Source organism: Ambystoma mexicanum, chromosome 11, assembly GCF_040938575.1.
Source record: "Ambystoma mexicanum isolate Mex_15411 chromosome 11, UKY_AmexF1_1, whole genome shotgun sequence".
Taxonomy (NCBI): domain Eukaryota; kingdom Metazoa; phylum Chordata; class Amphibia; order Caudata; family Ambystomatidae; genus Ambystoma; species Ambystoma mexicanum.
The window spans coordinates 1,472,477,384-1,472,505,199 of record NC_090934.1 but is presented as its reverse complement, the minus strand read 5'-3'; the positions used below and the strand labels follow the sequence as shown (position 1 = coordinate 1,472,505,199).

At 49.8% G+C, this 27,816-nt stretch overlaps 1 protein-coding gene across 4 annotated transcripts; it reads right to left on the bottom strand.

The window, feature by feature from the left end:
* Positions 1-3,437: 3,437 nt before the first annotated feature.
* LOC138504586 (zinc transporter ZIP1-like) lies at positions 3,438-27,046 on the bottom strand. 4 transcript variants are annotated; one of them, XR_011279868.1, is made up of 4 exons: positions 26,781-27,046; positions 18,184-18,314; positions 4,518-11,475; positions 3,438-4,433 (listed from the first exon to the last, which is right to left on the bottom strand). XR_011279868.1 is itself a non-coding variant. In XM_069625173.1 (3 exons), exons 1-3 carry the CDS (start codon positions 26,893-26,895, stop codon positions 10,810-10,812), a joined length of 912 nt encoding a protein of 303 aa, XP_069481274.1. In that variant the 5' UTR covers positions 26,896-27,046; the 3' UTR covers positions 3,438-10,809. The 4 variants fall into 4 exon arrangements, 1 of the variants encoding a protein (XP_069481274.1); XR_011279867.1 differs by having other exon boundaries at positions 3,438-8,542; positions 8,707-11,475; XR_011279866.1 differs by having other exon boundaries at positions 3,438-8,935; positions 9,070-11,475.
* Between the last annotated feature and the right edge of the window lie 770 nt (positions 27,047-27,816).

Sequence of the window (27,816 nt, the reverse complement as noted above, 5' to 3'; positions counted from 1 at the left end):
AACTGGGTTTTACTAATGTCCATCAGTATTATTACCCACATTTGGGGCACTACATTTACGATCTGGAAAGGGTAATAGCATGAGACTGCCCAGAGGAGTATTGAACACTCGTTCAAGCGGCAGGTCCTGCTGCTTAAAGACGCATGTGCTATGCACAGAGTGATTAGCTCCCAGACCAGGGCCAACACTCAAGTGACCATTAAGACAAAAAGGCTGCCAACTCAGTGCCTGGCTGACCTGAACACTGAGCTGTGTCCGTTCTTACTGTCAGATATCAATTGTCATGGGTAGTATAACCCTTTGCACGGGTAGTATAGCTCAGTGGCAACACGCTTGTCTTAGAAGCAAGACAACACAGAGCAACACAGGTTCAAATCCTGGGTCGCGCTTAGAAACCTCTAGGTATTAAGCGCGTTATAAGGTACTTTATGGCTAGTAGATACAGGCACTGGTCTAACGTTCCGTATTACTGGAGTGGGCGTGTGACGCAAAGTACTTGTAACAGACGGTGAACGCTAGTGCACATCAGTTAAAGAATAAGGCGGAGAAAAGCACTTGCATGCCTCCTCAGTGTTCCACGAGTCGCCCAGTTGCCCCATCAGCTATCGTGCAGAGCTGGTTTTAACACTTATTGCAACCAACCAGACCAGGCCTCACCTCGAAAGGGTTTTCACTCTCTAAACACACAGCTAAGAGCTCCAGGGCTTGCACCTCAACCCCAACCTGCAAACGAGACATTTATTTTGCTCGTACAATACTTCGGCCTCCAGGTGGTGGTACCAACACAACATGTTATGTTACATAACATTTGGATAGTGTCTAGTGCCATTCATATGGTCTCAATGTGTTGTAGGTGAACACTTTTATTCATTTATTTATTTAGATGTATATAGCGCGCAAGCAGCCCAAGTGCATTGAGGCACTGTTACTTGCAAGAACTTAGTTACACAGGCATAGTAGCTTTTGGGGACCAAAGTCTGAGGTATGAGAAACTGTTAGACTGTATGTATACATTTTAGGCAGAATGAAGGTAGGAAGGGGGGCGGGGGGGCTAAGTCCCTGCTAGCGACCCATGGAGATCTAGCCAGTGGATGGGCGCTATGATGGGCTGTAGGGAGAGCGAGTCAAGGAGACTGATTATGTGCCCAGCTAGACCAAATGTGAACTTAGCTGCATTGCAGGGATGATGTGCCGTAAACGTTTGAGTAGTGGACGATTGCAGATGTGTGGTCATGCAGGAGTATGGACGTGACTTAGGAGGGATGCGGCTATCTTCCATCGAGATAGAGTGCGACACGTACCCATGAGTCACGGATGATTTTGAGTTTCAATGAAGGACTGCAGGTCCTATTTTACAGGTCCACAGGAAACCTTTCTGTGTGTGCTTGGTACTGTCTTGATGCCCCCACCAACCTGACTGGGGGTTTGATAGTTCACACAAGAGGCAGATTGGGTCAGTCCTGATGCAGAAGGGAAGAGCAATGTCTTGAGTGCCTCCCGGGAGGCGAGGTGATCCTCTATGCATCAGATGCTAAACAGGAGTTCCATATGGTGGGTGCTCGGACGGAGAAAAGGGATCCCCCTACTCTGGTCGATTTGGCAAAATGGATGACAGGGAGGAGAGCTGGGCCTGAACTCAGGTTTCTGTTGGGTCTGTAAGGAGTGAGCTTTTGTTGTAGATAATCGGCACCTGTGTGGTGCAGGGCATGTTGGGGGATGCACATAGCCATGAAAGGGTATTATCGCCCAAGCAGGAGACAGTGTAGGGCACAGAGGGCGGGTGTGATGTGCTCTATGGGGCCTAGGGAAAGAAGGAACCTAGCTGCAGTGTTTTGGACTTGTTGGAGTTTCCTAAATTGAGGTGCAGGGGCACCCGGTATAGAGTTTTGGCATAGTCTAGGCGAGAGGACGATGGTCACGATTGGGGCAACTGTGAGGTTAGGTAAAGGAAGATACGTCTTATGTGTGGATGTAGATAGAAGGATTTTCACAGTTGATGTGGTGTGATAGTGTCAGATCTGCGTCCATGGTGCATCCAAGGTTTTTTACTGTGTTGGAGGTAGAAGGGGGAGGGCCTAGGGAGGACAGCCAAGATGTGGGTTAGGGGAAGAGAGCCCTCTTCCCGCAGATCATGATTTCAGATTATCCAGGGTTAAACAGGAGTTGGTTAGCCATCATCAAGTGGTCAATTTCTGCGAGGCAAGATGCGCGTTCAGTGGAGGGGTCCTTGAGGAATTTAATTTGGGTGTCATTTGCGTAGTTGTAGCAAGACAGGCCGTGTGAGCAGATGAGAGCAGGGAGGCAGGGCAGGAAGAAGTTAAATAGCAGGGGTGAGAGGGAGGTGCCTTGTGATACTCTGTGAGTAACAGAGCAAGGAGTCAAGGAGAACTGAATCATGTGTGTTATTTGGGGCCTGCTGGAGAGGGAGAAGGAGATCCACGTCAATGCAGCATCCCTTACGCGTGGAGGGAGTGGAGTCTGCCTGTGAGGGTGTGATGGTCAGTGGTGTCGAAGGCCTTTGAGAGTTCGAGAAGGATAAAGGTAGCAGAACCTTCAGAGTTTGAGGTTCTTTTGAGATCATCCCAGATAGAGACTTGGGATGATTCAATTCCTCATTTCGGGTCCGAAGCCAGACTGGGCAGGGTCCAAAATGAGGTTGGATGCAAAGCTGGGAAGTTGATCAGTCAAATATTTTGGCTCTGAAGTGGGTGTTTGAAATAGGTCTGCAGTTGGAGAGTAGAAGTGGGGTTATGGGCAGTAGAAGATGGTCAACAAGGTTTTTCTTTTAGTAGGGGTTTGAGGTGGGAGGTCTTGAAAAGTGCTAGGAACATGCCTGATGGGAGGGACGTGTTAACGATGGATCTTGCAAGGCTGCCAGCAAAGGTCGAGGAAAGGATCATCTTTAAGAGAATTATTTTTGCATTTTTTATTTATGTTTGCATTTATTTCAGCGCACAAAGCCCCGAGGCACTTAGGTGTTGCTAGGTCTGGAAAAGATCTGGGGCTACACTAATGTCAGGACTGCCGGTACTCAGGGCTAGCTAGCCTATTAGCTGTAGCCACTGAGCTTCTATCCAGGGCTGCAACCAAAGGACCCAGGGCTAAACCCCGCCCCCCACCCCCCACCAACCAACACCTCTGAACATTGGTATCCAATGATAATATTGCAGGAAATAAAGAATCAATTTACAAAGATGAAAAAATATTGCAAGAAATAACAGTGGGTAAATACCAAAAAGCAGACACAATAATGAAATAAAGAAAAGAAAATGTAATGATAGACATGGGTTTTAGGTGTAAAAAAAAATACAGCTTTGGGATAAAGGGGAGGTAGACAAGGAGAGTTTAGGAGAAGAAGAGGTAAGGAGGTACAGGGGTCCATCACACACCTGCTAAAATAGGTATTTTTACAATCTGCACTGTAAAACACATTTCAATATTTTTACAGGCAATATTTATTACACTTTGTAATTGTACGTCACTGTTATTTCCGCAATAAAATCACAGTGTACTCTAGCGGCTAGTTACAGAAAATGCAGAGTACATTGGTGAAGTGCAAGAATACGCACATCGGTTACAGACATAATGCAGACTGGAAAAGCCTCCCCTCATGGTGTGGGGGCTACATCAGGGACGTAGGCAAGCATGAGACAAAATAGGTGGGAGTACACAGACTGGAAAAGCCTCCCCTCATGGTGTGGGGGCTACATCAGGGACGTAGGCAAGCATGAGACAAAATAGGTGGGAGTACACATACTGGAAAAGCCTCCCCTCATGGTGCAGGGGGCTACATCAGGGACGTAGGCAAGCATGAGACAAAATAGGTGGGAGTACACAGACTGGAAAAGCCTCCCCTCATGGTGTGGGGGCTACATCAGGGACGTAGGCAAGCATGAGACAAAATAGGTGGGAGTACACATACTGGAAAAGCCTCCCCTCATGGTGCAGGGGGCTACATCAGGGACGTAGGCAAGCATGAGACAAAATAGGTGGGAGTACACAGACTGGAAAAGCCTCCCCTTAAGGGGCGGGGGCTACACCAGGGACATAGGCAAGCATGAGACAAAATAGGTGGGAGTACACAGACTGGAAAAGCCTCCCCTCATGGTGCGGGGGGGCTACAGCAGGGACGTAGGCAAGCATGAGACAAAATAGGTGGGAGTACACAGACTGGAAAAGCCTCCCCTCATGGTGCAGGGGGCTACATCAGGGACGTAGGCAAGCATGAGACAAAATAGGTGGGAGTACACAGACTGGAAAAGCCTCCCCTCATGGTGCAGGGGGCTACATCAGGGACGTAGGCAAGCATGAGACAAAATGGGTGGGAGTACACAGACTGGAAAAGCCTCCCCTCATGGTGCGGGGGCTACATCAGGGACGTAGGCAAGCATGAGACAAAATAGGTGGGAGTACACAGACTGCAAAAGCCTCCCCTCATGGTGTGGGGGCTACATCAGGGACGTAGGCAAGCATAAGAGACAAAATAGGTGGGCGTATACAGACTGGAAAAGCCTCACCTCATGGTGTGGGGGGCTACATCAGGTCGCAGGTAGGTAAAATGCAGCATTGGTAATGCAGGCATCTGCAGAAGATCCCGAGGGACGGCTGCTGGCTAGTAGCTTAAGGAACCCAGGATCGTAGAGAAGAGCGGGCGGGTGACCAGAGGGCCCGAGAGCCCAGACATGGGTGCAAGGGAGCGACACTAATTTAGACCAGTGTGTGTGGTTTCTTTCCACGGCTATGTCGTAGAAGTGGTCAGAGAGCTTTGCAGACTGCTTGGGGGTTGGAGGGTATGTCCAAAGAGGGAGTCGAATTCTGAGATGATCATGTGAAGTCCCCAGCTGGTGTTAGGGGACTTGGCGATTCTGTACCAATAAAAGGATTTTTTGCCCTTCCCGATTTCTGTCATCTAACCCACAGCTTTCCCGCATTGGCAGCTTAACGGAATGGAGTCCACCCTGCCCCACCAAACATTAACCGGTTCCAAGTCCCCACACCCTAGTTAACACAGAGACACCCTAAGCACTCTGAACAAAGGGGTTTGAATTTGTAAAAACGGTTTATAGTGACATTTTCGAACGTCACATTTTCGAAATGGCAATTTTTCGACACCAAAATGGCGGAATTTGTTTTTTTTATTTTTTAAATGGGGGGGTCGCCCCCCCAACACCCAGTTTTTTTATTGACACTTTTTTTTACTAACGAAACAAAAATAAAACATTCAGAATTTTTTTTTCAGCAATTTTGTTTCGACAAAATGGCATTTCAAAAATGTGTTTTCGAAAATTTCACTGGATACCTGTAAAAACATATCATGTTTGTGTCAATATCAGGTCAAAGATTACTTGACCAAGTTTAATGCTGGTCATGCCCAAGTGCCAACATGAAAGGGCACTGCCAGAGTTGTACAGCGTGGACGAAGCAAGGGAAATCTCTGCTATGAGTGGCAAGAGGGGTGCAATCAAAAGACAGCAAGTGGCCCATTTGCACCACACAGAGACTGGCAGGGAACACTCACTGCAACAGAATATTTCTACCCAGAAAATATAGCACTCTGACCTGTGCTGCAAGCAGACTGGCATGTGAGGCAACAAGAACACTGCAGAATGCCTACACAGCTTGTTGATGGGTCTTCGGCAAGCAGGGAAGCCTTTTTACAATCAGCAAACAAAGCAGTGACAGCAACCTTGCAGATGCTCCAACCTTTGACCTGTAGGTTGCTTCTAGACCTCTGGAGCGAAGCTGAACCCACTGAGTAATCAAACCAAACACTGAAAAGCAGGACTTCCTGCCGCAACAGTTACACGACAAATCCAGACCATGGGGTTTTGTTAATGAACGAGTTTCCTCCACAGTTCCAGCACCTTTGCCAGGTCAGAGAGGCAAAGTGCTGGGCAATAGTTTGTCCAAGCGTGGGTTAAAAGCAAGTTCTCCCGCAATCAGATGAAGAAGCAAAACTAAGATCTTGAACTCTTGCATCGTGATGTGGGGCAGGTATGAGGTTTGGAGAATAGTGCAAATGTAAACATCTTACACCCCCCCTTGTAATACAGGGGGACAAGCCTCACAGGACTATTAGAAAAAAAGGAAACAGGCAGTAGAAGTCATAAATTGCCGTTCAACTTATGAACAACTTAACCATTATCTATCAACACCCATTAAACAGTTTTGAACAGTGCTCCACATAATAGTATTGTACTCATTTTTTAAATTGAAGTTGGGAATAAAAGGAGTTTTAGCAACTAAACTTTTAAGCCCACTCCCCTATGGGAGTATTTTATAAGTGAGTAAAAATATGTTTTAACTGGACCGCAGAAAGGTTTTTCTTTGCACACACATATTCGTGCACATTAAAAGCTACAGGTTTACTACTTCCGGTGCAGCAGTGATAATAATAGTCTCTTCCTGTGGTACTCCGTGCAGGACTGGTCCAAAAACATCTATGCAGCAGTGAGGGTTAAAGCAGGGGAACAAGGTCCTGTTGGGAGTAGTTTTACTCACCCTTTTTATTTTTAGCAGGTAAAAGTGACCGATACACAATTTTCAGGACTGGTGTTCAAAGAAGAATAAAGCTATATACCAGTAATGATCATTAATAATTGGCTACAGTGTACCCGCATGGACGTAACCAGAGCTTTTAAACCCGCCATTGCCAACGCACAGTAGCACAGGTGCATCAGGGGGTGAGGGCTAGAGGGGTTCACCCACTTACACAGAACTGAAGGATGTCTGGGCATTGGTTTTGTCATTGACGTTGCAGGAGTAACTGACCAGAGTACAAATCACACTGTTTAGCTGCAAATTATGCTCACTGCTTATGGGGGCTGTGGTTTAATTGCCAACATATAACGTGTCCAAGTGTCTCAGCTACAAGACTGCCGAGATCTCCCCGTGCAACACCTTTCTGTCCGCCTGAGCAGCCAGGATTGTCTACACAGTGGGGAATGAAGCTCATGTTGTTGGGCCCACCGCAGTGACATTAACATATGTAAATGCCTACACAGCGCTGCTCGGAAGGCGTTTGCAGATTTTAGGTAGTCCTTGCCCACTCAGGCCCTACCCTGGCTATGCCTCTGGTTCAAGGATGCACTGTTTCAGCGGTACAAAGAGTCTGTGCCACTTTAGGAGGGAGGGGAGGGTCATTGCTGACTGAGACACCAGTCAGCAATCTTTGATTCCCGAAACACAAAGTTTCCGCTTACACAGCAGGCGCGCTTAGAAGATAACTTTGTTTTTGTAATGGTCTTTTTCTGCAAGTTGCATTTTTTATCAACAAGTGCCGACTTCCTGGAATAACCTGCGCGGTTCGCCACGTGACTACTTGCTCCTTGCACAAATGCAGATCATTTTCACTTTGAAATCAGCCCAAAGCTTCACATGGAAACAAGTAAATCAGTGATTAGGAGTTAGACGTGTGCCAGATCCAGTGCTCAGGTGTTGGGTGCACACAAGCAGCATCCACGAAGGAAGAACTCTTTTGGGTGATGTCAGAATGGCCTGCATGATAAAAGAAAATGCCCCCCCACCCACCCCAATCAACAGGAATTGCAAGCTACAAAGAATGTTTGCATTACATGTTTTTCCCCCAAATTAAACATACATTTTTTTTCTTGCCTAAAAACATGCCAGTCAGGAATGAGGCCCACAATTGTCCTAACCTACAAACTCCTTTACCATGCAACTTTCCTAAACGGGTGGTGAGACACGCCCCATTCCGACCTGGAGCCGTGCACACCTGACAAGGAGATGAATTTAAGAGGACACCGTGTGATTGGTGCAGCCAAATGGCAACTGAGAAACGTGTCAAAGTTGAGGTTTTGAACCCTTCTTTTTGCAGTGTATCTAAAGTCTCTTTTTTATTGAAATGCACCCTGAATGGGCTTACAAGGGTTGTGCATAAAACAGGAGCAGCACGGAAAACCTTCTCTAGTAGTCGACCCACAAATCGAAAGCTAGGTGGGGAGGGGGGTTAAGGATATGCTCCCATTCACAATCCAGTGGTCAGACATGGGACCAAACAACAACTTTCAAAATGAAGTCACCAGGTGCATCTTGTGACCTTAGGAGGGAAGGCACGGTAGGGTCTGTCGTCTTCACCACCAGACACAGCAACCTAAAAGGCAAGTAACATTCAGTGCAACCCGAGAGACCGGATCCCCAACATTCAGTGCAACCCGAGAGACCTGATCCCCAACACTCAGTGCAACCCTGAGAGAGCGGATCCCCAACACTCAGTGCAACCCTGAGAGACCGGATCCCCAACACTCAGTGCAACCCGAGAGACCGGATCCCCAACACTCAGTGCAACTGAAGAGACCTGATCCCCAACATTCAGTGCAACCCTGAGAGACCAGATCCCCAACATTCAGTGCAACCCTGAGAGACCGGATCCCCAACACTCAGTGCAACTGAAGAGACCTGATCCCCAACATTCAGTGCAACCGAGAGACCAGATCCCCAACATTCAGTGCAACCCGAGAGACCTGATCCCCAACACTCAGTGCAACCCTGAGGGAGCGGATCCGCAACATTCAGTGCAACCCTGAGACACCGGATCCCCAACACTCAGTGCAACCCGAGAGACCGGATCCCCAACACTCAGTGCAACTGAAGAGACCTGATCACCAACATTCAGTGCAACCAAGAGAGCGGATCCCCAACATTCAGTGCAACCCGAGAGACCGGATCCCCAACATTCAGTGCAACCCGAGAGACCGGATCCCCAACACTCAGTGCAACCAAGAGAGCGGATCCCCAACATTCAGTGCAACCCGAGAGAGTGGATCCCCAACACTCAGTGCAACCCGAGAGACCGGATCCCCAACACTCAGTGCAACCCGAGAGACCTGATCCCCAACACTCAGTGCAACCCGAGAGACCGGATCCCCAACACTCAGTGCAACCCGAGAGACCGGATCCCCAACACTCAGTGCAACTGAAGAGACCTGATCCCCAACATTCGGTGCAACTGAGAGACCAGATCCCCAACATTCAGTGCAACCCTGAGAGACCGGATCCCCAACACTCAGTGCAACCCTGAGAGAGCGGATCCCCAACATTTAGTGCAACCCCGAGAGACCGGATCCCCAACACTCAGTGCAACTGAAGAGACCTGATCCCCAACATTCGGTGCAACCGAGAGACCAGATCCCCAACATTCAGTGCAACCAAGAGACCAGATCCCCAACACTCAGTGCAACCCGAGAGACCGGATCCCCAACACTCAGTGCAACCCGAGAGACCGGATCCCCAACACTCAGTGCAACCCGAGAGAGCGGATCCCCAACACTCAGTGCAACCCGAGAGAGCGGATCCCCAACACTCAGTGCAACCCGAGAGAGCGGATCCCCAACACTCAGTGCAACCCGAGAGAGCGGATCCCCAACACTCAGTGCAACCCGAGAGAGCGGATCCCCAACACTCAGTGCAACCCGAGAGACCGGATCCCCAACACTCAGTGCAACCCGAGAGACCGGATCCCCAACACTCAGTGCAACCCTGAGAGAGCGGATCACCATGGAGTCCGCAATGGCGGGACCTTGCAGCACGACTACTTTAATTACTAGTGCTGTCGATCCTCAATTAATTGCGATGCCAATACTGCTCGAAAGAAACCCACTGCAACACAGATGCTCTCCTCAAACACACACCGGCCTCGAGAGCAATGGCATTAGTTACATAAGGCACTGTGAAGGCAACAGGTTCAAGCATGTGGGTAAAGTGGACAACACGTGGGGAGAGAAAAACCTACAAGATCCTGGCTCTATATTATTTTAGAGTTTCATGACTGGAAGCCTCCATTTTTAAACCTCACCTTATAGTGCCCAACAGTAGGATTTTCACGCCTCCCCTCCTCTACCCCCTCCGCACCCCCCCCCACACTGTATCCCTAAATATTCCCCATAGCAGTTCTGTCAAAATCTAAATCCAACACCACACACCTGGTAAAATCTTACTTTGATTGAAACAGTCGCAATCTTATTCCCATACAGTGGGGCCGCGATTCTCGCACTTTCTATGACTCACAAAAATAAGGAAGGGGGGTGGACATCTTTCCAAAACAACACAAACTGTTCAGAGGCTAAAAAGGTATGCAGCCATATAGCAAATATAACCTATTCCAGGAGCCTGCAACCCTTGGCTCGCTAGACGCCACCAGGCCTCTGCTCCACAGCCAATGGCTAGAGATCACAGGCGTCATAGTCCAGGGCTTCTGGAGGGGCATAGGCTGCACCCCCTCAAAACTATTCTTACATGTAGGAGCTGCACAGCCTTACTCTAGAACAACCATTCTGCACAGGCCAAGCAAAGCAGATAGAACATAAACTATAGCCCAAGGGCCTGAAATTCTGGCCCCTAAACTCACACTGGCAACAGGGCATCGCGCTGCAGTGTATTTTTAAAAACACTTTTCTAACAATGGGAATTGACATAAAATCACAATATATAAAACATATTAAGGGAACAGAAGAACAAGTGGCACCAAGAAAATGACAGTATGAAAACAGTGGGTATAAAACGACCCAAACTTGGTAGCATGTCAACTCCTACACAGAACAACGTAGGCGCCCAAATCTTCAGTTTCACTGCACTCGACGTCAGTTCAAATCACACAATTAAATCACAACTGTAAAGGTAGAGCAGTAACTGGGAACACGGGCCACCGCTGTCCCAGTCTACGGAGCTCTGAATTGTTATTTGCTGGGTAATTTGCCAGTCCTTGATTCCCTGAACCAAAATGGATGACAAACCAAATAGCATGTAGGCGTTCATAAAATGTGCAAAGTGTGCTGGGGACACACACACAGTTCAGCCTAAAAACCTCAACCCTGCCATGAGGGAGAAGCCCGTCAATATGAAGAAGAGTTTCGGCAAGCGCCACTTGGATGAATTTAGTTCATGGGGCAGAATCTCCAGGAATGTGATGTATACGAAGGTTCCAGCAGCCAGACCCTCGAGCACGCACTGCAGCATCCCACTCCAGGCACCCTGGTCCTGCATCACCGCAATCCCCAGCCCGATACCCATGGGGGACATGACTGCAAAGATAACAATGGAGAGCCGGAACCAGCAGGGCCTCAAACCACTCTGCATCAGAAGGAGGGACAGGCTGACCGCGATGATGCTCTTGTGGACCAGGATGGCCACGGCGATCTGCAGCACCTCAGACTGCGTGCTCTGCAGGCCGATGGCCAGACCCTCAAACACAGAATGCAGGGACAGCGACAGGATGAGGACCAGGCAGCGGAACGAGGAGTGCGCGTTAAAGTCGATGTGGAAGTGATGGCCCGCTTTCTCCAGGTCCTCTGCATCGTTGGCGTGCTTATGGCCGAGAAGGTGCGGCCGGCTGCTGCCAGAAAGCAGCGGTGTGGTCTCCAGTGAGGCAGGTTTGTTGCATTCCAGGACAATGCGCTCAATGATTAAGACCAGTAAGAAGCCCAAGGCGATGATGAATTCTGGGAGGGGGAAGTCTGTCTAGAAAGAGAAATGAAGAAAAATGAAATCGACGCATTATTATTGGAAAGTGACATCAACACCCTAAAGCCCGTAGCCGGTTTCCAGCGTGCACTCACACTTCTGTCACAAACCAAAGCGGACTTCTTCCGGAAAAAGGGATACATTGCACATACAATCTAGCGAAACATAACATTAGCAAAAATCCAGCCTTCAACAAGGTCACAGCGAGTTTGTAAAACTCAAAAAACATACACCATTAAGATTGTATCATGTTGACAAAATGTGTTAGAAATGCCTTGAGCCACACCCCTGACCAATCGGTGAAGTATGATAATTAAGTAGAACTTCTTGCGGTCACACCCAAAAATGAAGGGCACCCAGGGTCATGCAGCAATCCCCCAGGCTAATCTCTAAAGCAAATAACACAAACATCTTAGCATTCATTAGAGACATGAAGCTTCAGACCAGCAAGCCTGGGGATACAAAAAAAAAAAATACACACAATGTTTGAGTGACAGAAGTAGAAGGCAGCCTAAAACTCACCCAGAAGGTGTCTCATTCCAACAGCTGAGGTTGCTACCAAAAAGTAACATTAAGCTTAGGAGAAATACAATGAGCATGGTCCGGCTTTGGGTTCCTTCGCGTGCAATACAGGGGTCCATTAGTTGTTGCAGTGTGCCATCGGTGGGAAGACTGGTCTGGCCGCTACTATACTGGGCTCAGTAGAACTACTCTACTCTATACGGGTTCTACGATGTTTGCTTCAGAAAATGTGCTCAAGGCCAGTTTGCTCAATCTCTGTACACTTTTCATCGCAAAATTCAGGGGCAAACCACCATCACCTTAATATATACACACACGCCTAATCTCCCTCCCACAACCCCCCAAGGCCCCCCAAGACCCCTCACTGCCATCTACCTTTGCTGCAAATACCTACCCTGTGGCTAGGGGATAGCTTTAACCTTCCAGTAGGATACCGGGATGGAAGTCAGCAACCCTTTTCTTCTTATTCAAGATGCACAGGGGGGAGCTGGGGGGCGGGGGGGTAGCATCAGGCTTCACCTTGCCTTGCAGAGGCCGCTGTGCCCAGTAGGGCCTTCTAATTCGATTGCAATCAGGCATTTGACCCAGAAATCAGGCACAGTTTTTCCCCTAAAGTCCATGACCCTGAGGAGTTCAGCTAATCATCGCGGGAGTGGGAGGCGGGGCAAGCCAAGGGTACGAGTCTGCAGGATCTGGGCCTGTACACTGGAATTAGAGCAGCAGAAATAATCTGTATGTCCCTTGCCCACTCCCAGTGTCTCCTGCTAACAAATGCTGAAACAGCCACAGGACAAAAGGAGCAGTCTCGCATTCATTTTTTGCTTATAGCGCAAACCTAACTGAAGAGCAGCGGAGCACTTTACGGCAGGATTGTGTCAGAGTTGGGACTTTGCATCTTATACAATAAGGCAGTACCGTTATTGGAGGAAGATGGATTTGTATTGATCTGGCAGGTAATGTTGAAAGAGCCACATTGTTAGTGTTTTGAGGACCTGCAGAAAGTTGGGGGCATTTTCAGCCTCTACTTGGATAGAGTTCCAGATGGTCGGGCCATTGCAGGAGAAGGACTGGTGGCAGGTCTTTTTTGCAGGCGGGCTTTGACTCCAACCGTTTCATAGTTTTGTTACAAGAGGTGTCTGGGAGGTTGATAGAAGAGTCGAACACAGAGTTGGCATTTCTATGAAGTTTATTGGTGATATTCAAAGAACACCCAACTAACCTTACTCTGTCGGGATGACCCTACCCAAGAACTAAAACGGGCTGGGCTCATCGTCAGGATAACTCAAAAGTCTGACCTCTGTCCCAAACTCCTACTCTGTCCTCATCACTATAAACATAGTCCTAAGGCTAAACAAATTATCGTCTCTTCTTCAAAGCAATCTCTCCAAACCCAAGAGGAAGACTCCCTCCTCTTAATGCGAAAAGCCTGTAGCGTCAACAGTTCCAATAAACCAAGAGGCTGTCTCCTCAAAAGAAACAAAATCCTCTCGTACGTTGATTTCAGTCAAACCAGGATCCTATCAGGACGACGGCTGGCTCCTCCTGATGCAAAGTAAACAGAGCTCTCCTCTTTGGAGATCTGCAGCTCTTTCCTCCAGTTCTTTCCACTTGAAAGGAAGTTCCCTTTCCACTCCTTTGGCGTGTGCGGTTTCTCCGTTATCAGCCTTGGTGAATGCACTGGGACGAGGGTGATTACTTCCCAGGCTCTGCATCCAGCCTTTGGTGCCAATAGTGTTAGTGATACTAATGGGACGACTCCCCCTCCGCCCCCCCCGATGCACAACTCAACCTTTTCCTTCAGTAGTTTTGGTGGGACACGGGGGATACATTCCCCAATGATGCACTAGACGATGGACTCCTTTTTTGGAGTATTGAGACGAGGGGGATCACTCACAATGCAACCTTATACACCTAATGCCCTAGCGGGTCTCGTGGTGGCCCATCGTTACCTTCTCGTGGAGGCCGCCCCATCTCTGGTTCTTCCTAGGGTGCTGGTTAGCGATTGTTGCCTTTCACCACTCCGCCAAGCTGCCACGAGAGCCGTCAGTCTCTGCATTGCTGTGGAACCACCAGGTCCGCCTCGATGAGGTCATGCCACAGCCACTCCCACTCCAGCTGCTTCTCTGGTCAGCTTTTCCACCTTCTCGGTGACCTGCTGCTGTGACTGCTCTTCCCTGGTTCGAACTTCCTGGGGTTTCCAGCTTCCTATCTAGTTTTTATACTGGATTGTTGCCTCCTCCTCGTCGGATTGTCAAGGTCTGACTTATGTCTCCTTGGGGCTTCTTCCTCTTCTCAGTACCGCAGTAAGCTTTATGACTCCTCAATGCTTCCTCCTCTCAGTAATCTGATGAGATTTTGAAGAGTGACTCTGTCTGCTCACAGCCTGGATTTGATTACATTCTATTGGAATACAAGTACGAACATCATAATACATGATATTGGTATGTTCTGATAAAAGAGGGGTGGACCATGGACCTTGGTGGTTTGAGGAAAAGTCAGGCAGTCCCTGTATGGAACAGGAGTCCCTATCCCCAGATGGGGAGTATCTCCCTGTGAGGTCCTCCTACATTTTACCACCCATAGAGGGGGGGGGAGGGGGACAATCGGTGAGCAGCCTCACCTCCCTAGCCTCAGAAAGAAGGGCTCTCCTCTGAGGAGAATGGACATCATCTCACAATTCGTCAGAGGTGCAAGAGCCAAGTATGTTGGTGTTCCTTGAATCTGCTTCGTAGGTGAAACATACAGTTTTGATCACGATCCAGGGAGTGGGAGGGAGAGAAGCCAGTGAAGAGTGTGCAGTGTTGGAGAGATATGGTCCAACTTGCGGACACCTGTAATAGGGCAGGTTGCAGCGTGGTGTGCTGCTTTGACGGGGTCCAGGTGTATGGCTGGAAGGCCAGTAAGGACGACATGTGTGAGAAAATGAGGGCTTAGCCACAGTATGGAATTTGGGGAAACAAAAGGTTTCATTTTGCAGAGTGTGTGGAGCTATAGCCATGCGGTTTGCGCCCTTTTGGCCATGTGCTTTTGGAAGGAAAGGCTACTGTCAACAACGAAGCCTAGGGATTGGGCTGATTTGACAGCTGAGTGGCAAATCCTTCAAGGCACATGCCATCCAGCCATTGTTGCACAAGTTGTTGTTTGGTGGAAGGACCGATGTGGACAAATGCCTTTGTGTTCTGTTTAAGGTAAGTGTTTCACATCCATGTTGCTATAGTAGCCAGACATCCAGAGGCAAGCAAAGTCCTGGGGGCCACTGGTACAGCCGAGTGTCGCCACGGTACTGATGACTGGTTCTGTTGGGATCATTTAGGAGAGTTCCTAAAGTTTCCATGCCTATATCGAAGTTATTTGATGAGAGAATGGAACCTTGGGGAACCCCTCGTGACTGGGAATCGGTTGGATCAGAATGAGCCGTCCTGGTGCCCACCGGATAAGTAGAATGCAAATCAATTTAGGTTTGTTGCAGAGAAACCCACCAGGACCTCCCAAAGCATGGGCACACGAGTGCCCATGAACAGCCTGTGCGGTCTGTTTTTCGTTACCAACCAAAAAAAAAAGAATAGGGAGGGGTTGGGGAGGCAAAGGCAGCAGGCCCTGCCACCTCTGATGCCCCCGAGACGGTGAATTCAATGCCAGCTCTCCCTCAGGATGGGGTGACCTACCACAGGACCCCATTTCTCCTTTCCCTCAGTCTCTGGGACATGCACTGCCTCAAATGTGCTTTCCACGTTTGATTGGAAGAGACGCCCATGCAAACAAAGGAATGTCTCAAAGCGTCTCTCCCAACACAGGCCGCTTTATAGACGCAGCAACTCTTAATACAGGTTTAGCTCTAGATGGTCGCCAAAGGGAGATTGTGCTACGTTTTCAGCCACCGCACTTCTAATGGAAATCCTGTTGTGACACTGGAGACTGTCAAGAACTGCAAACAAGAATAGACAGAGCAAACGGGAACACATCCGCATTTTTTTAAGCACTATCTATGCGCCGGCGTTCACTAACGCATGTAGTGGACAATCCACAGATCTCTGGAGTAATGAAAGGCCCACAAAATAAACACAAATCCAGACCAGATCTGCCCCCATCAGTAAATTACGACAGAACACACTGATCTTTTGCGATACATTAACCTCCTGACTGCGACGAAACTAGAAAAACTCTCCTTTCGCGCTCTGCACACCAGTTTATGCTCATTTCACCTAAAACCATTGCATCTAATGCCATTCCATCGAAATCTTTCCATCTAAAAAACATCCATCTAATGCATTTTTTTCTTTTTGGGGGAGGGGGGGGAGGGGGAACCCCTGTTATTTACCCTTTAAAATACACCTGAACAAAATTAAACCTTCACCCCCCCAAAAACATGCATTGAATAGACATTTTATAGATGGAAAAAGTTCGATGGAATGGGTTTAGATGAACTGACTAGATACCCTGCACACCCTATACATACCTTGCACACCCTATACATACCCTGCACACCCTATACATACCCTGCACACCCTATACATACCCTGCACACCATATAAGTACCCTGCACACCCTATGCATACCCTGCACACCCTATGCATACCCTGCACACCCTATACATACCCTGCACACCATATAAGTACCCTGCACACCATATACATACCCTGCACACCCTATACATACCCTGCACACCCTATACATGTCGTTGGCAGAGATACCTCTGGATTTTCTTGGCAAAAGAACTTGCAAAACATGTTTTGCCCGATCTCTTTGATGGGTCATAGTTCCATCATGCACGACGCGTCAATAGAGGCAAAAAGAAGCAGAGATCAGAAGGTACTGGGGTGTGTCGAAAGGATGAGTCGGACGTATTTTGGACATTTCTGTGAAACTGATAAAGAAAAGGCCCACCCTGCCCTATTGCTAAAGGGTGTTCGCTACATAACTAAAAAGGTGCCAGGAAGACCAAATCAAAATGCCCAGAGTCCAAACCTAAATCTATCCAAAAAAAGGCGCTTGCTCCGGTTGCTTCCCTTTGGCCGTCTATTTTATGATACGATAAGGCCTTTACAACGCGCCTATACACAAGTGGCGCGACCCGGCCATGAATCTTGCGGCTTCATCTCAGGGTTTTCGTATTCCACGTATATCTCCAATATGAAAATGTCACTCTATAGAAACTGGTCCCTCAAGATGATCTCTTTTTGGTTTACAAGGTTTTCTTCATGAGCTCTCATAGCTCCCCCCACTTGTTTATGGGTCTAGTATTCTAGATGGGGCGGCACTCATCACGGCCCTTGAGCTATTCGCTTACACTGCTGCCTTTGCATCTTTCACTTTCTTGCCATCTAGGTTGACTCGCTCGGCAAACACCGGCCGGTGGGAGCTTTCTATGCTCCCACTTGCACTGGTTTTGGCATAGACAGGTGCTAGGCCCACCATGGTGCTTCTGTGGTCACACCACCACATCAGATGGTACTCCGAGCTCTGGCCTTGCAATGGCTTTCCCGTTGTCTGGTTTGCCTGGGTTCCTGGGCTCTCAGCCTGGCGTTCTTGGCTTTCCGCAGCTCCACCCTGATCTGTGCCACCAAGGCGTAGCTAGGCCAGGTGGCTTTCCCTGTGCAACGTTACCTACTCAACTCATCCTTCTTTCATACCAGTCCGGTCTTGACGAGGCATTGCATTTTTCTCTAGGCGTCGTGCTTGACCCAACATTGCTTGAAGCCAAACAGTAGGAGGGCGCATTGTGCATTATGGAAGGCAGAGTCGCCTATATGCAGATGAGCTGGAGTGCAAAGGACTGAGAGTCCTCGTCTCTAAGGGGGAAGTCACTCCCAGTGAGGTCACTGTTGCCCAGACCCATAGGTGGGGGTCTTACAGAGCCGGATTCCCCTCCCTAGTCTCAAAGGGGGTGGCTCTCCTTGGGGCGAAAGGACAAATACTCTCGATTCGTCACAGTACTTAAGAACTTAGCGGTTCCTATGAACCTTTTCAAAATGTAACAAACTGCCTCTTCTTCCTCCTGCACACATGGCTCTCCCTCCAGGTGATTCAGCCTACAACTCCCATCAGTAGTAGCTGCTACGGTCAATAACAGGCGTGATAACAGAATGACTTGCGTATCACAAATACACTGCCGGAAATAACAGAAAAACGGAGGCGAGAGAAACACCAATGAGAGGCTTGAATAAACAAAGAAAACGTACACACCTGTATCTGATGGTTCTGTAGCTCCTCCCGGATATCCGTGAGAAAGTCCGGAATGATGTCCAAAAGGCAGGCAGCCAAGAACACCCCTCCCGCGACACAGCTGATGAAACTCAGGCACATCCGATGGGCCTCTGCACCAATGAGGAGACAAGAGTGAGTGAAAGAGAACCATTAATAAGTGCAGTCCCCTACCAGCGCTCAGATGCAACAGCACCAAAAACACTCAACGAGCCAACTGCACCCAGGTGCATCCTGGGCCTTAACGCGACAGACACGACCGGTAAACAGGCAGGGGGGAAAACGGCTTCTAGGTCCTTTGGCTCCGCCCCCAACAGATGAACTATAGCCAAAAAAGCGACGGGTGGAAGCAGGATGCCACTAGCCAGTGATATTTGGCCCATGGCGAGTAAGACATTGTGTGCTGTGTATATGTATAGAATTAAGGTGGCAGTTGTGTTTTTATGGCTTGCTAGTAACTTACATCTTGAATTTTCGGCCCATGGCTGGAAGGTTTTAATTTACTCTTAACCACTTACCGGGCTCTCGGCACCCTGCCACACCATTGCTATTTAAACCATATTCACCACTACAGAAACAGACCCCCACTCCCCCCCCCACATGCAAACCGTCTTACACTCAGGGGTCAGTACTAAAAAATAAAAAGTGGGGTGTCATCAACATACCAATTGAATGTGGCATCACCAGAAATTAGCATACCAAGGTGCACTCTGTGAAAAAAGTGGGGGGGACCTGCCTGTACTCTCGACTTGAGCCCAGTTACGCTGCCACAAATTAGAGAAGTCCGGTGTGAACTGCTGCACCAGGCGTCGAAATCGCAGCGCGCACCACAATTTAAATTTCACTGGCATTGAAATTACAATAAGCTCAGTATTTATTCCACAATCAAGGCGCTTCTATCCGAATTTTTAAAAAAGAAAACCTTGGAGAGGAAGGGTTCTCATAACGTCAGAGAGTCTTCAAGCGGACATGAGGATGGCCTGAACATGTTCACAAGCACATGTGTCCATACCCAGCAAGTTTACAGGGACCCTTCGATTTTTATTGCTTATAGCGGAAACCTAGCTCAAGAGCCGTGAAGCACTTTATAACAGGATTGTGTGTGGGGTTTAATACAGTAAAGCGGTACTCTTGGTGCAGTGAGAGGGGGCGGATTTTGTATGCGAGGCTAAGACAGACCAGAACCAATTCCATTGAATATTGGATGTCTATGGGAGCCCAGCAGGAGATCATCCTATCGCTACCAAACCCCTAGATGTGGCCAGGGTACGATGCAATACCCCTAGGGGCGTAAATGCAGCTCACAGATTAGTCCACGTGCACAGACAAGAGGGCAAGTTAACTTGATCGACGGGGTTATTCTCCCCCTTTTGCCATGGTCCGCCTGCGTTCCTTACCATTGCCACTAATCACAAACCCACACAGAAGTATCCGGCCACAAAGGTACTCTATTGAGGTTAGCAGAACAATATTCGACACCATTGCTCCATCCATCAAACGTTTATGGCATTTCCAACCAGGCATACCTACGGCGTGTGTCACTCACATACAACACTAATCAATTTTGAAAACATGCCCCAGTTTTATTACAGTTGTATTTTGACACGGTTTAGTCCCGGGAGGATAGCTCAGGGGCAACGTGCTCGCCTTGGGAGCAAGACGACAGAGAGCAACACAGGTTCGATCCCCGGATCCGCACTTAGAAACCTCTGGGTATTAAGCGTGTTATAAATAACCAATAACTAACAATGTATAGTTTTCTCATGCAGTGCCCAAGGTACTGTGATGAACCCAATGGAGTCATCACTGATCTCCCGGCGGTGACCTCCAACCCTTTGGCCAGAAGACGGCAGACGCTACCTGACCCTGCTGGCAGCGGCTATATAAGGATGGGTCACACGAGAAGAGAACCTCCAGGGTGTTGTCATGGCTTCATTGGGTTGGGACATGATATCCCCACTTTGCCCTTGAAAATAATCCTCTCATGGCCAATACCCTCATGGCCTATTGCATACCTCTACACCTCCCCCTTGAAAGAATACAAAAAATAAGACTTAAGCAAAGCATATAAAACAAAATCCCAACTTTGGTTTGTAACGTGGAAGTTAGAAAAATGCAGGAATGGCTGCGGAGAACGCATGCAGGGGGATTTCCCCAGCACATGTCCCCAAAGGATGGTGCGACTCATTATACGTAATGTGCACAACGTCACAGGAAGTAAAAGGGAAATATGCACTTTTCATTTCATTGGCCTTTGCCAAGAAATTGCACAAGAATAACCAAACACACACAAAATTACCCAAAGAATGCTGCTGGCCACATATATAAAAAGTTCCAACCTTTTATACCCAAAACGCTGTACTCAAGAATTCTCCTGCAAACTTAAATCCGAATTAAAAAAATTCGCCAGTGTTGTGGGCAGACCAACAGGGTATGCAGTAAACATGTAGCCAGTGAGAAAGTCGTGGTGAAAATACCTCTGCAGTGAAAAAGTTGCCAAGCAAAAAGGAAGCACTGCTAGGGTAATAGTGGGCTTTAAAGTTAGGATAGGGTTAAGATGAGGACAGGAGTTACGGTAAGGATAGGGGTGAGGGTTAGAGTAAATATGTTGGGATTAAGTGTCAGGGTATGGAGAAGTGCTAAAGGAAGAGGAATGAAGGTTAGGGAGGTTTGGCGATGTTGGCATGGGACCGGGATTAGGATAGACCTAGTGGTTAGAGCAAAGGAAGCGTTAGGGGGGAGCGTCAGAGTTTGCCCTTAGGGTAAAGCTAAGGTCAGGATTAGAGCAAGGGTCTGGGTCAGGTCAAGGGCTGTGTAATTTGTGGCGAGCTGGAGAAGGGTTTACTGCTCATTTTCTAGTTATTTTACATTCCGTAATATGCAAATAAAATGCTTGCACGCGCTGATGCGTTAGTGTTCTGTGAGAGTTCCAGGTACGATAAGGGTTGTAATTAGACTCAGGGGAAGGTTTAGGAATGGAGTCAAGGTGATTGTGGAGGTTTACAACGTTTGCGTATTTAAAAAACAGCTTTTTTGGGGGACCTTATTACTGGAAACATGTTTACACTTTGTATTGCTTGTATTGAAGGACTACAAGTTTGGAAGCAACTTTTTGCCGACTACATTTTCACATGGAACCACCACCATGTGGTCACGTGTGCCGCCCCTAATCCTGATGATCGTGGTAGCGAGCCCAACGCATTAAGTCAACTGAAGGCAGGCAACAATTGGATTCCTCAAACACACTGTGCGGACAGCGGCCTTCCTCTGAAAGAAGCATGCTGGTCCACTCCAGCGCTGCCTCGCCTTGAGCCCTGGGTATGAGCGCACCTACTCACTTTTTGTTTTTTTAGCAATTTTTACATTGCAAAGTCCATTAATGCAAGCCACAGGTGTAGCCCTGCACAGCACAGTGCGACCCACACATAGAATCTGCCTACATGCAACGTGGTAATCATGGGGACCTTATATACGCCACACCAGACCAGCGCCGATACATGTACCTGCATATGGTGACCTATAACCAGTAGACCTGCAACGCTACATAGCGGTCCAGGGTGAGCCGCCCTCACTACTCCATAATCCTATCCACCGTTTCCCACTGCACATAAGTAAGCGATTGCATAGATTGAAACCGCTTGTGCCTTAATGTACCGGCTGCGGTTGAAATCAGTACTTGCGGCTCCTTCTGCATTCCACAGCCTAGTGAAGCTTCTAGAAATTAGACTGCTCTGCCAGCCCTACTTTCACTGGTGCATTGTTTCTTCATGAAGCACTAGGTTAACTTAAACAAAAAGTCAAAAAGTCAAAAAATCTAGAGGTCTTCTTCGACTCCACTCACTCCTTCTCGTCTCACATCACGGTCATCTCAAAAGCCCCACTTCCAACTGCACCTTCTCAGAGGTATTCTACCTTTCCTCACTTTCCCCCAGAGGCCCACTGTCTCAAGAGCCCTGCTCCTCTCTAGGCTGGACTACTGCAACAGCCCCTTTCTCAACCTGCCCTCTTCTACCCTCCGTCCTCTTCAACTCATCCAGAACAGAACGGCAAGACTTGTTCTTGGCCTCAAGCCGAGGGACCTCATCTCTCCGGCGCTGAAATCCATTCACTGGCTCCACGTGGCTGCAAGGATTAAGTTCAAGACCCTTTGGATTGTCCACAAGGCTTTCTGGGGCCTCGGCCTGTTCTATCTGCAACGCTCTCTTCCTAAATACTCTCCTTCCCGAGACATCCGCTAGTCTTCCACCAACTCTCTGCGGGTGAGCCGCTTCTCCAAGCAAAGACTTGGTGGTGGAGGGCAACCTTTATCCACTGCAGGTGCCTCCCTCTGGACAGCCTCTCTCTGCCTTGAGCTGGATCTCCTTAAATTCCAGAAACTCAAGAGTTTCCTCTTTGCCACTTCCTTCTCTCTCCCCTCCCCTGCTAACCACCTCTTTCTGCTCTGTCTCCCTCTCCCTCTCTCTCTCTCCTCTACTTCTGCTCAGTTTCCCCGACTGGCTGCCTGGTGCATCTTCAGAGCCTCACAGGTTCCAAGCTTCCTCCCCAGTGTCCTGCACTTGCCCCCGGGCCTTGCACTTGCCGTAGTTCTACTGCACTTCGGTTACGACCTATGAGAGTGGTATCCCTCTGCACTTAACCCGTGTTCTGACGGGACTGGACGCACTTGTTCCCTATTGCCCCCCTCCCCCTCCACGCACTTCCTGTTTCGGTCCACCTGCATAATCTGAATGTACCACGCCTGGTTTAGATAGTTTGTCTTGTGTTCCCTATGTCTTCCCCTCCCATGCATGGTTGTACTTTGAAACACTTGTGTATACGCGCATAATAAACTATCAATTAATCAAAAATGCAAAACACAGATATCAGAACGCCATTTCAGCGGTTCCATGGACCCTGGAGCAGCACAGGGCACTAAAAGGGCAGATTGCTGGCGGCTTCCCACTTAGAAATTCCCCAAGTACCATAACATTGTGGTACACAGTCAACGGCTAAAGCGAAGTGCCGATTGTAGCCACTGCAAACGATTTATAAAGTGCAAACCCAGCTTGGAAATAACGGTGCAAGATACAGAAGTGTTTCACCTGTGGGGTTTAAGGTGGGGCACGGGGGTAGCAGAGATGCGTAGCGGAGCTGCGGAGGGGAGTTCTAGGGTATGGTGGAGCGAGCAGTAGGGTTTTTTCCTTTGATGTGTAGGGTATTCAAGCCCTACTGAAGTATACGGTGGAGTTTGCCAAACTGATCGGCATGGGAAATGTATTCCAGAGACAGGACGCGTAGCAGGAAAGGCAGCGTTGCTCCTTTTTTCGCCCCTTGCAGTCATTTGCATTTAGTCAGGTGGTGCCTGGAGTTCTCCAGACTGGCAGGTAACTGTGATAGCTTTGAACACGATGCAAGCTTGAAGAGATGGCAGGGAAGCTGCGGGTTATGTGGTGGAGTGTTCTTAGCACTGTGATGACGCGTGCCGTCTCGCTTTCAAGGGGTGAGGGGCCAATGTGCCTCTGGTACCTCTAAGAGTAGGATGGTAACACCGTCCAGGTGGGATATAGTCAGTGGCTGGAAGTCTGTTCGGAAGCCTAGGGGCTGAAGAGCAGTGAACGCTGGCCCCATGCCGTGTTGGTCCTCTTAGCAATATGCAAGATCGCAGTCACAGCTAAAGCTTAGAGAACGTGCAGTAGGCGGGATCTTATATCCGCTAAGCGCAGGGTGGGTCTGTTGGGTTGAGCACCAGGCAGGAGGTGGACACACTGGTTTGGAAGAGGGGTAGACAGTGCTTGTGTGGAGAGGAGGTTGAGATAATGGTGTATCTTGATGTCCGTGTTGGCGAGTTCCCCCAGAGGTTCCACATAGAGGTTGAATATGAGCCTGGACAAGATGGAGGCCTGTGGAGCTCAGAAGGTTACTATGTGGCTCTACCAGCTCTTGTGGTCCTTCGGGTGGAGAGCTCTCACGAAGCCCCTGGGGCACAGAGGTTATGGAAGAGGGCGTCAGGGTGAGTCTTACTGAAGGAGAGACAGGTTGAATAGGATGGGAATGGGCTCCCATTGTCCAGGACGTGGAAGGAGTGGTTGTGCCTGTCCCGCCGTGCGGCTGGAAGACCAGCTGGTATTATGGTAGGAGATTGTGGCTGCATGGTCTTCTCGCACAGCTGGATGGCGTCAGTCGTTTCGATCACTGAAGGGCACATGCATGATGGGGCAACAGTTGTCTGGGTAGTCTCCGGTAAGTGTGGAGTTCTTCGGAAAAAGTCTAAGTCCTGTTTTGAGTGGCTCTACGACCTTTACAATGGAGATGGTGCTGGCTTCGTGGGTGGTTGGTGTGTGGGCAACAAGAGTGTTGGGCAGGTCTTTTGAATTATGTGTCACAATTCAGTCACCTGGGTATGTTGTGGGCTGGACATCTGTGGTGGGTTTGGTCCCGCCCATGTGCCGCCTTCTCTTCTCTGTCGAGTCTGGCATCGGGGAGCAAGGACGGGTAGCAGTACCCCGGTGGGATATTTTCCACTGAATTCCTTTTCCCAGTCGCTTCTATCGATGCATGGAACCCGTAGGTCGTCTGAGGCTTTTGCTTCGCTGCATCCAGGCTGCCAATGCAGGTTAAACCCCCTCTGCCAGGCCCATGGCATCGCCATCCCTTCAGGGTGCCAGACTGGGGAAAAAGGCTGGACTCTGCGCATAGGATCATGCCAGGATCATCTGCACAAAGTGGGTGTGCCTGAAGGTGGCATGACAGGCACCTGTGGGAGATCAGAGAGCAGCGAGGGTGCCATGCAGGGGTGTGCTTTCTTATCAGAGAGCAGCGAGGGTGCCAGGCAGGGGTGAGCTTTCTTATCAGAGAGCAGCGAGGGTGCCAGGCAGGGGTGTGCTTTCTTTCACACCAGAAAGCAGCGAGGGTGCCTGGCAGGGGTGTGCTTTCTTATCAGAGAGCAGCGAGGGTGCCTGGCAGGGGTGTGCTTTCTTATCAGAGAGCAGCGAGGGTGCCTGGCAGGGGTGTGCTTTCTTATCAGAGAGCAGCGATGGTGCCTGGCAGGGGTGTGCTTTCTTTCACACCAGAGAGCAGCGAGGGTGCCTGGCAGAGGTGTGCTTTCTTTCACACCAGAGAGCAGCGAGGGTGCCAGGCAGGGGTGTGGTTTCTTATCAGAAAGCAGCGAGGGTGCCATGCAGGGGTGTGCTTTCTTTCACACCAGAGAGCAGCGAGGGTGCCTGGCAGGGGTGTGCTTTCTTATCAGAGAGCAGCGATGGTGCCTGGCAGGGGTGTGCTTTCTTTCACACCAGAGAGCAGCGAGGGTGCCTGGCAGAGGTGTGCTTTCTTATCACTGAGCAGCGAGGGTGCCAGGCAAGGATGTGCTTTCTTATCAGAGAGCAGCAAGGGTGCCATGCAGCGGTGTGCTTTCTTATGCATTGAGGGTGCCATGCAGGGGTGTGCTTTCTTATCAGAGAGCAGCGAGGGTGCCTGGCAGGAGTGTGCTTTCTTATCAGAGAGCAGCGAGGGTGCCTGGCAGGAGTGTGCTTTCTTACCAGAGAGCAGCGAGGGTGCCAGGCAGGGGTGTGCTTTCTTACCAGAGAGCAGCGAGGGTGCCAGGCAGGGGTGTGCTTTCTTACCAGAGAGCAGCGAGGGTGCCTGGCAGGGGTGTGCTTCCTTACCAGAGAGCAGCGAGGGTGCCTGGCAGGGGTGTGCTTCCCTACCAGAGAGCAGCGAGGGTGCCAGGCAGGGGTGTGCTTTCTTTCACACCAGAGAGCAGCGAGGGTGCCTGGCAGGGGTGTGCTTTCTTTCACACCAGAGAGCAGCGAGGGTGCCTGGCAGGGGTGTGCTTTCTTTCACACCAGAGAGCAGCGAGGGTGCCTGGCAGGGGTGTGCTTTCTTTCACACCAGAGAGCAGCGAGGGTGCCTGGCAGGGGTGTGCTTTCTTTCACACCAGAGAGCAGCGAGGGTGCCTGGCAGGGGTGTGCTTTCTTTCACACCAGAGAGCAGCGAGGGTGCCTGGCAGGGGTGTGCTTTCTTTCACACCAGAGAGCAGCGATGGTGCCAGGCAGGGGTGTGCTTTCTTATCAGAGAGCAGCGAGGGTGCCAGGCAGGGGTGTGCTTTCTTTCACAACACTTTCTGTTCATCTGAAGTCTTTGAAATTAACAATAAAAGTGGGTTGAAAGCGAAAGCTCGCATGGCGGGATTTGTGAAAGGGGTGGCTGCAAAGTGCCTTTAACTTGTCACTAGAAAGAACATAATGTGGTTGTGGCCGCCCCACCCCCTCGCCCCCTCCCTTGGGGTGGATAAAGCAACACTTGATAAGCGAGACGCCTTGGGGCCGGGTGCGGTCACACCGGCGCTGGACATAAAAAGCACTTAACAACACTTCCGTTTACATGGCTAGAAAACATGTAAAGTGCACAGAGTGGCTACAATAACGTGCCTGGCCCAGAAAGTAAACATTTCATGATGTCCAGCACGAGCCTCGCACACGTTTCATGTCCTCCCTCCTGGAAGCAGCTTAAACTCGGGCCCTTGGCGCCCCGGATCTAGGTGCCCTCCCCTCACCCCGCGTGCCCCCGTGCTAGCGCCTAGCTGCCGCCCCCTCTGCTCTCACCTGTGCCCGCTGTGTCCCGTAGGAACGGTAACTTGGATGGGACCAGCCCGAAGAAAAGAGTCAGCAGCAGGAGCCCGAAGAGGCAGCCCAGCTTCACGGTGAGCAGGTACTCCATGGCGGCGCAGCGTCTCGGGGAGCTCAAGGCGCTAGGCTCTGCAGGGTGGAATGCTGGGCTCCTGCCTCTTCGGGGATTGTTGCCGGTGCTCTGGGCTCTCCGCGACGCCCGCCTCCCACGGGGAATGTCTGGGGTGACCGGGTCTCTGGCTGCCCCGCCCCCTCTGGCCGAGGCCCCGCCCCCTCTGGCCGAGGCCCCGCCTCCCCGTGCGGTGCGCGCGCCCTGGTGCCGGCCCTATCACGCGGTCCCAGTGCCCGAATCCATAGACTCGGGACCATCTGAAAACCCCTTTCTCGTCACGTGACCATGTCCTGCAAACGCGGTCCCGTTCCTAGAGGCCCTGGCGGCTTCGGAAAGGAGCTAGAAAGGGCGGAAGGCAACATGGGACTCTGTTCCAGGGAGCGGGTCGGGACTTAAGCTGGCGCATCCCAATCAGAGAAGTGCACAAAAATACAAGGCAATAACGTTTTAATTGGACAACCACACACACACACACAGATATACGTCTTCCCTAAACGTGTCTTCTTTGGCAAGGCATCAACTCTGCTGCGGAGCTCTGGACCCGCTGGCTTCCCATAGCACCTCACCATTGGCGAGAAGTGGGGGAGCCCCAGATTTCATGGGTAGGGCCGAGCCTGGGAGCCCACCACAGGCTGTGCCCGAAATGCTGCACAAAGCACTTTCTCCTAGGCTGAGTAGTGTGGGCCTTCCCAGGCTCCTGATTCCTACCTCCTATCCTGGAAAAGAATACAGTTCGTTTGTTGTAGACAAAATATTGGCCGTAGGCATTTATTTCTTAGTCACCAAAATTACACAAAAACCTAACTTATACAAAACAGGTGTGCTTTTGGGCAGGGTGGCTGATGCCTTGCTTTGCTTGGCAAGTCTCTGGGTCCCTTTGGCATTGACTCCTGGACACGT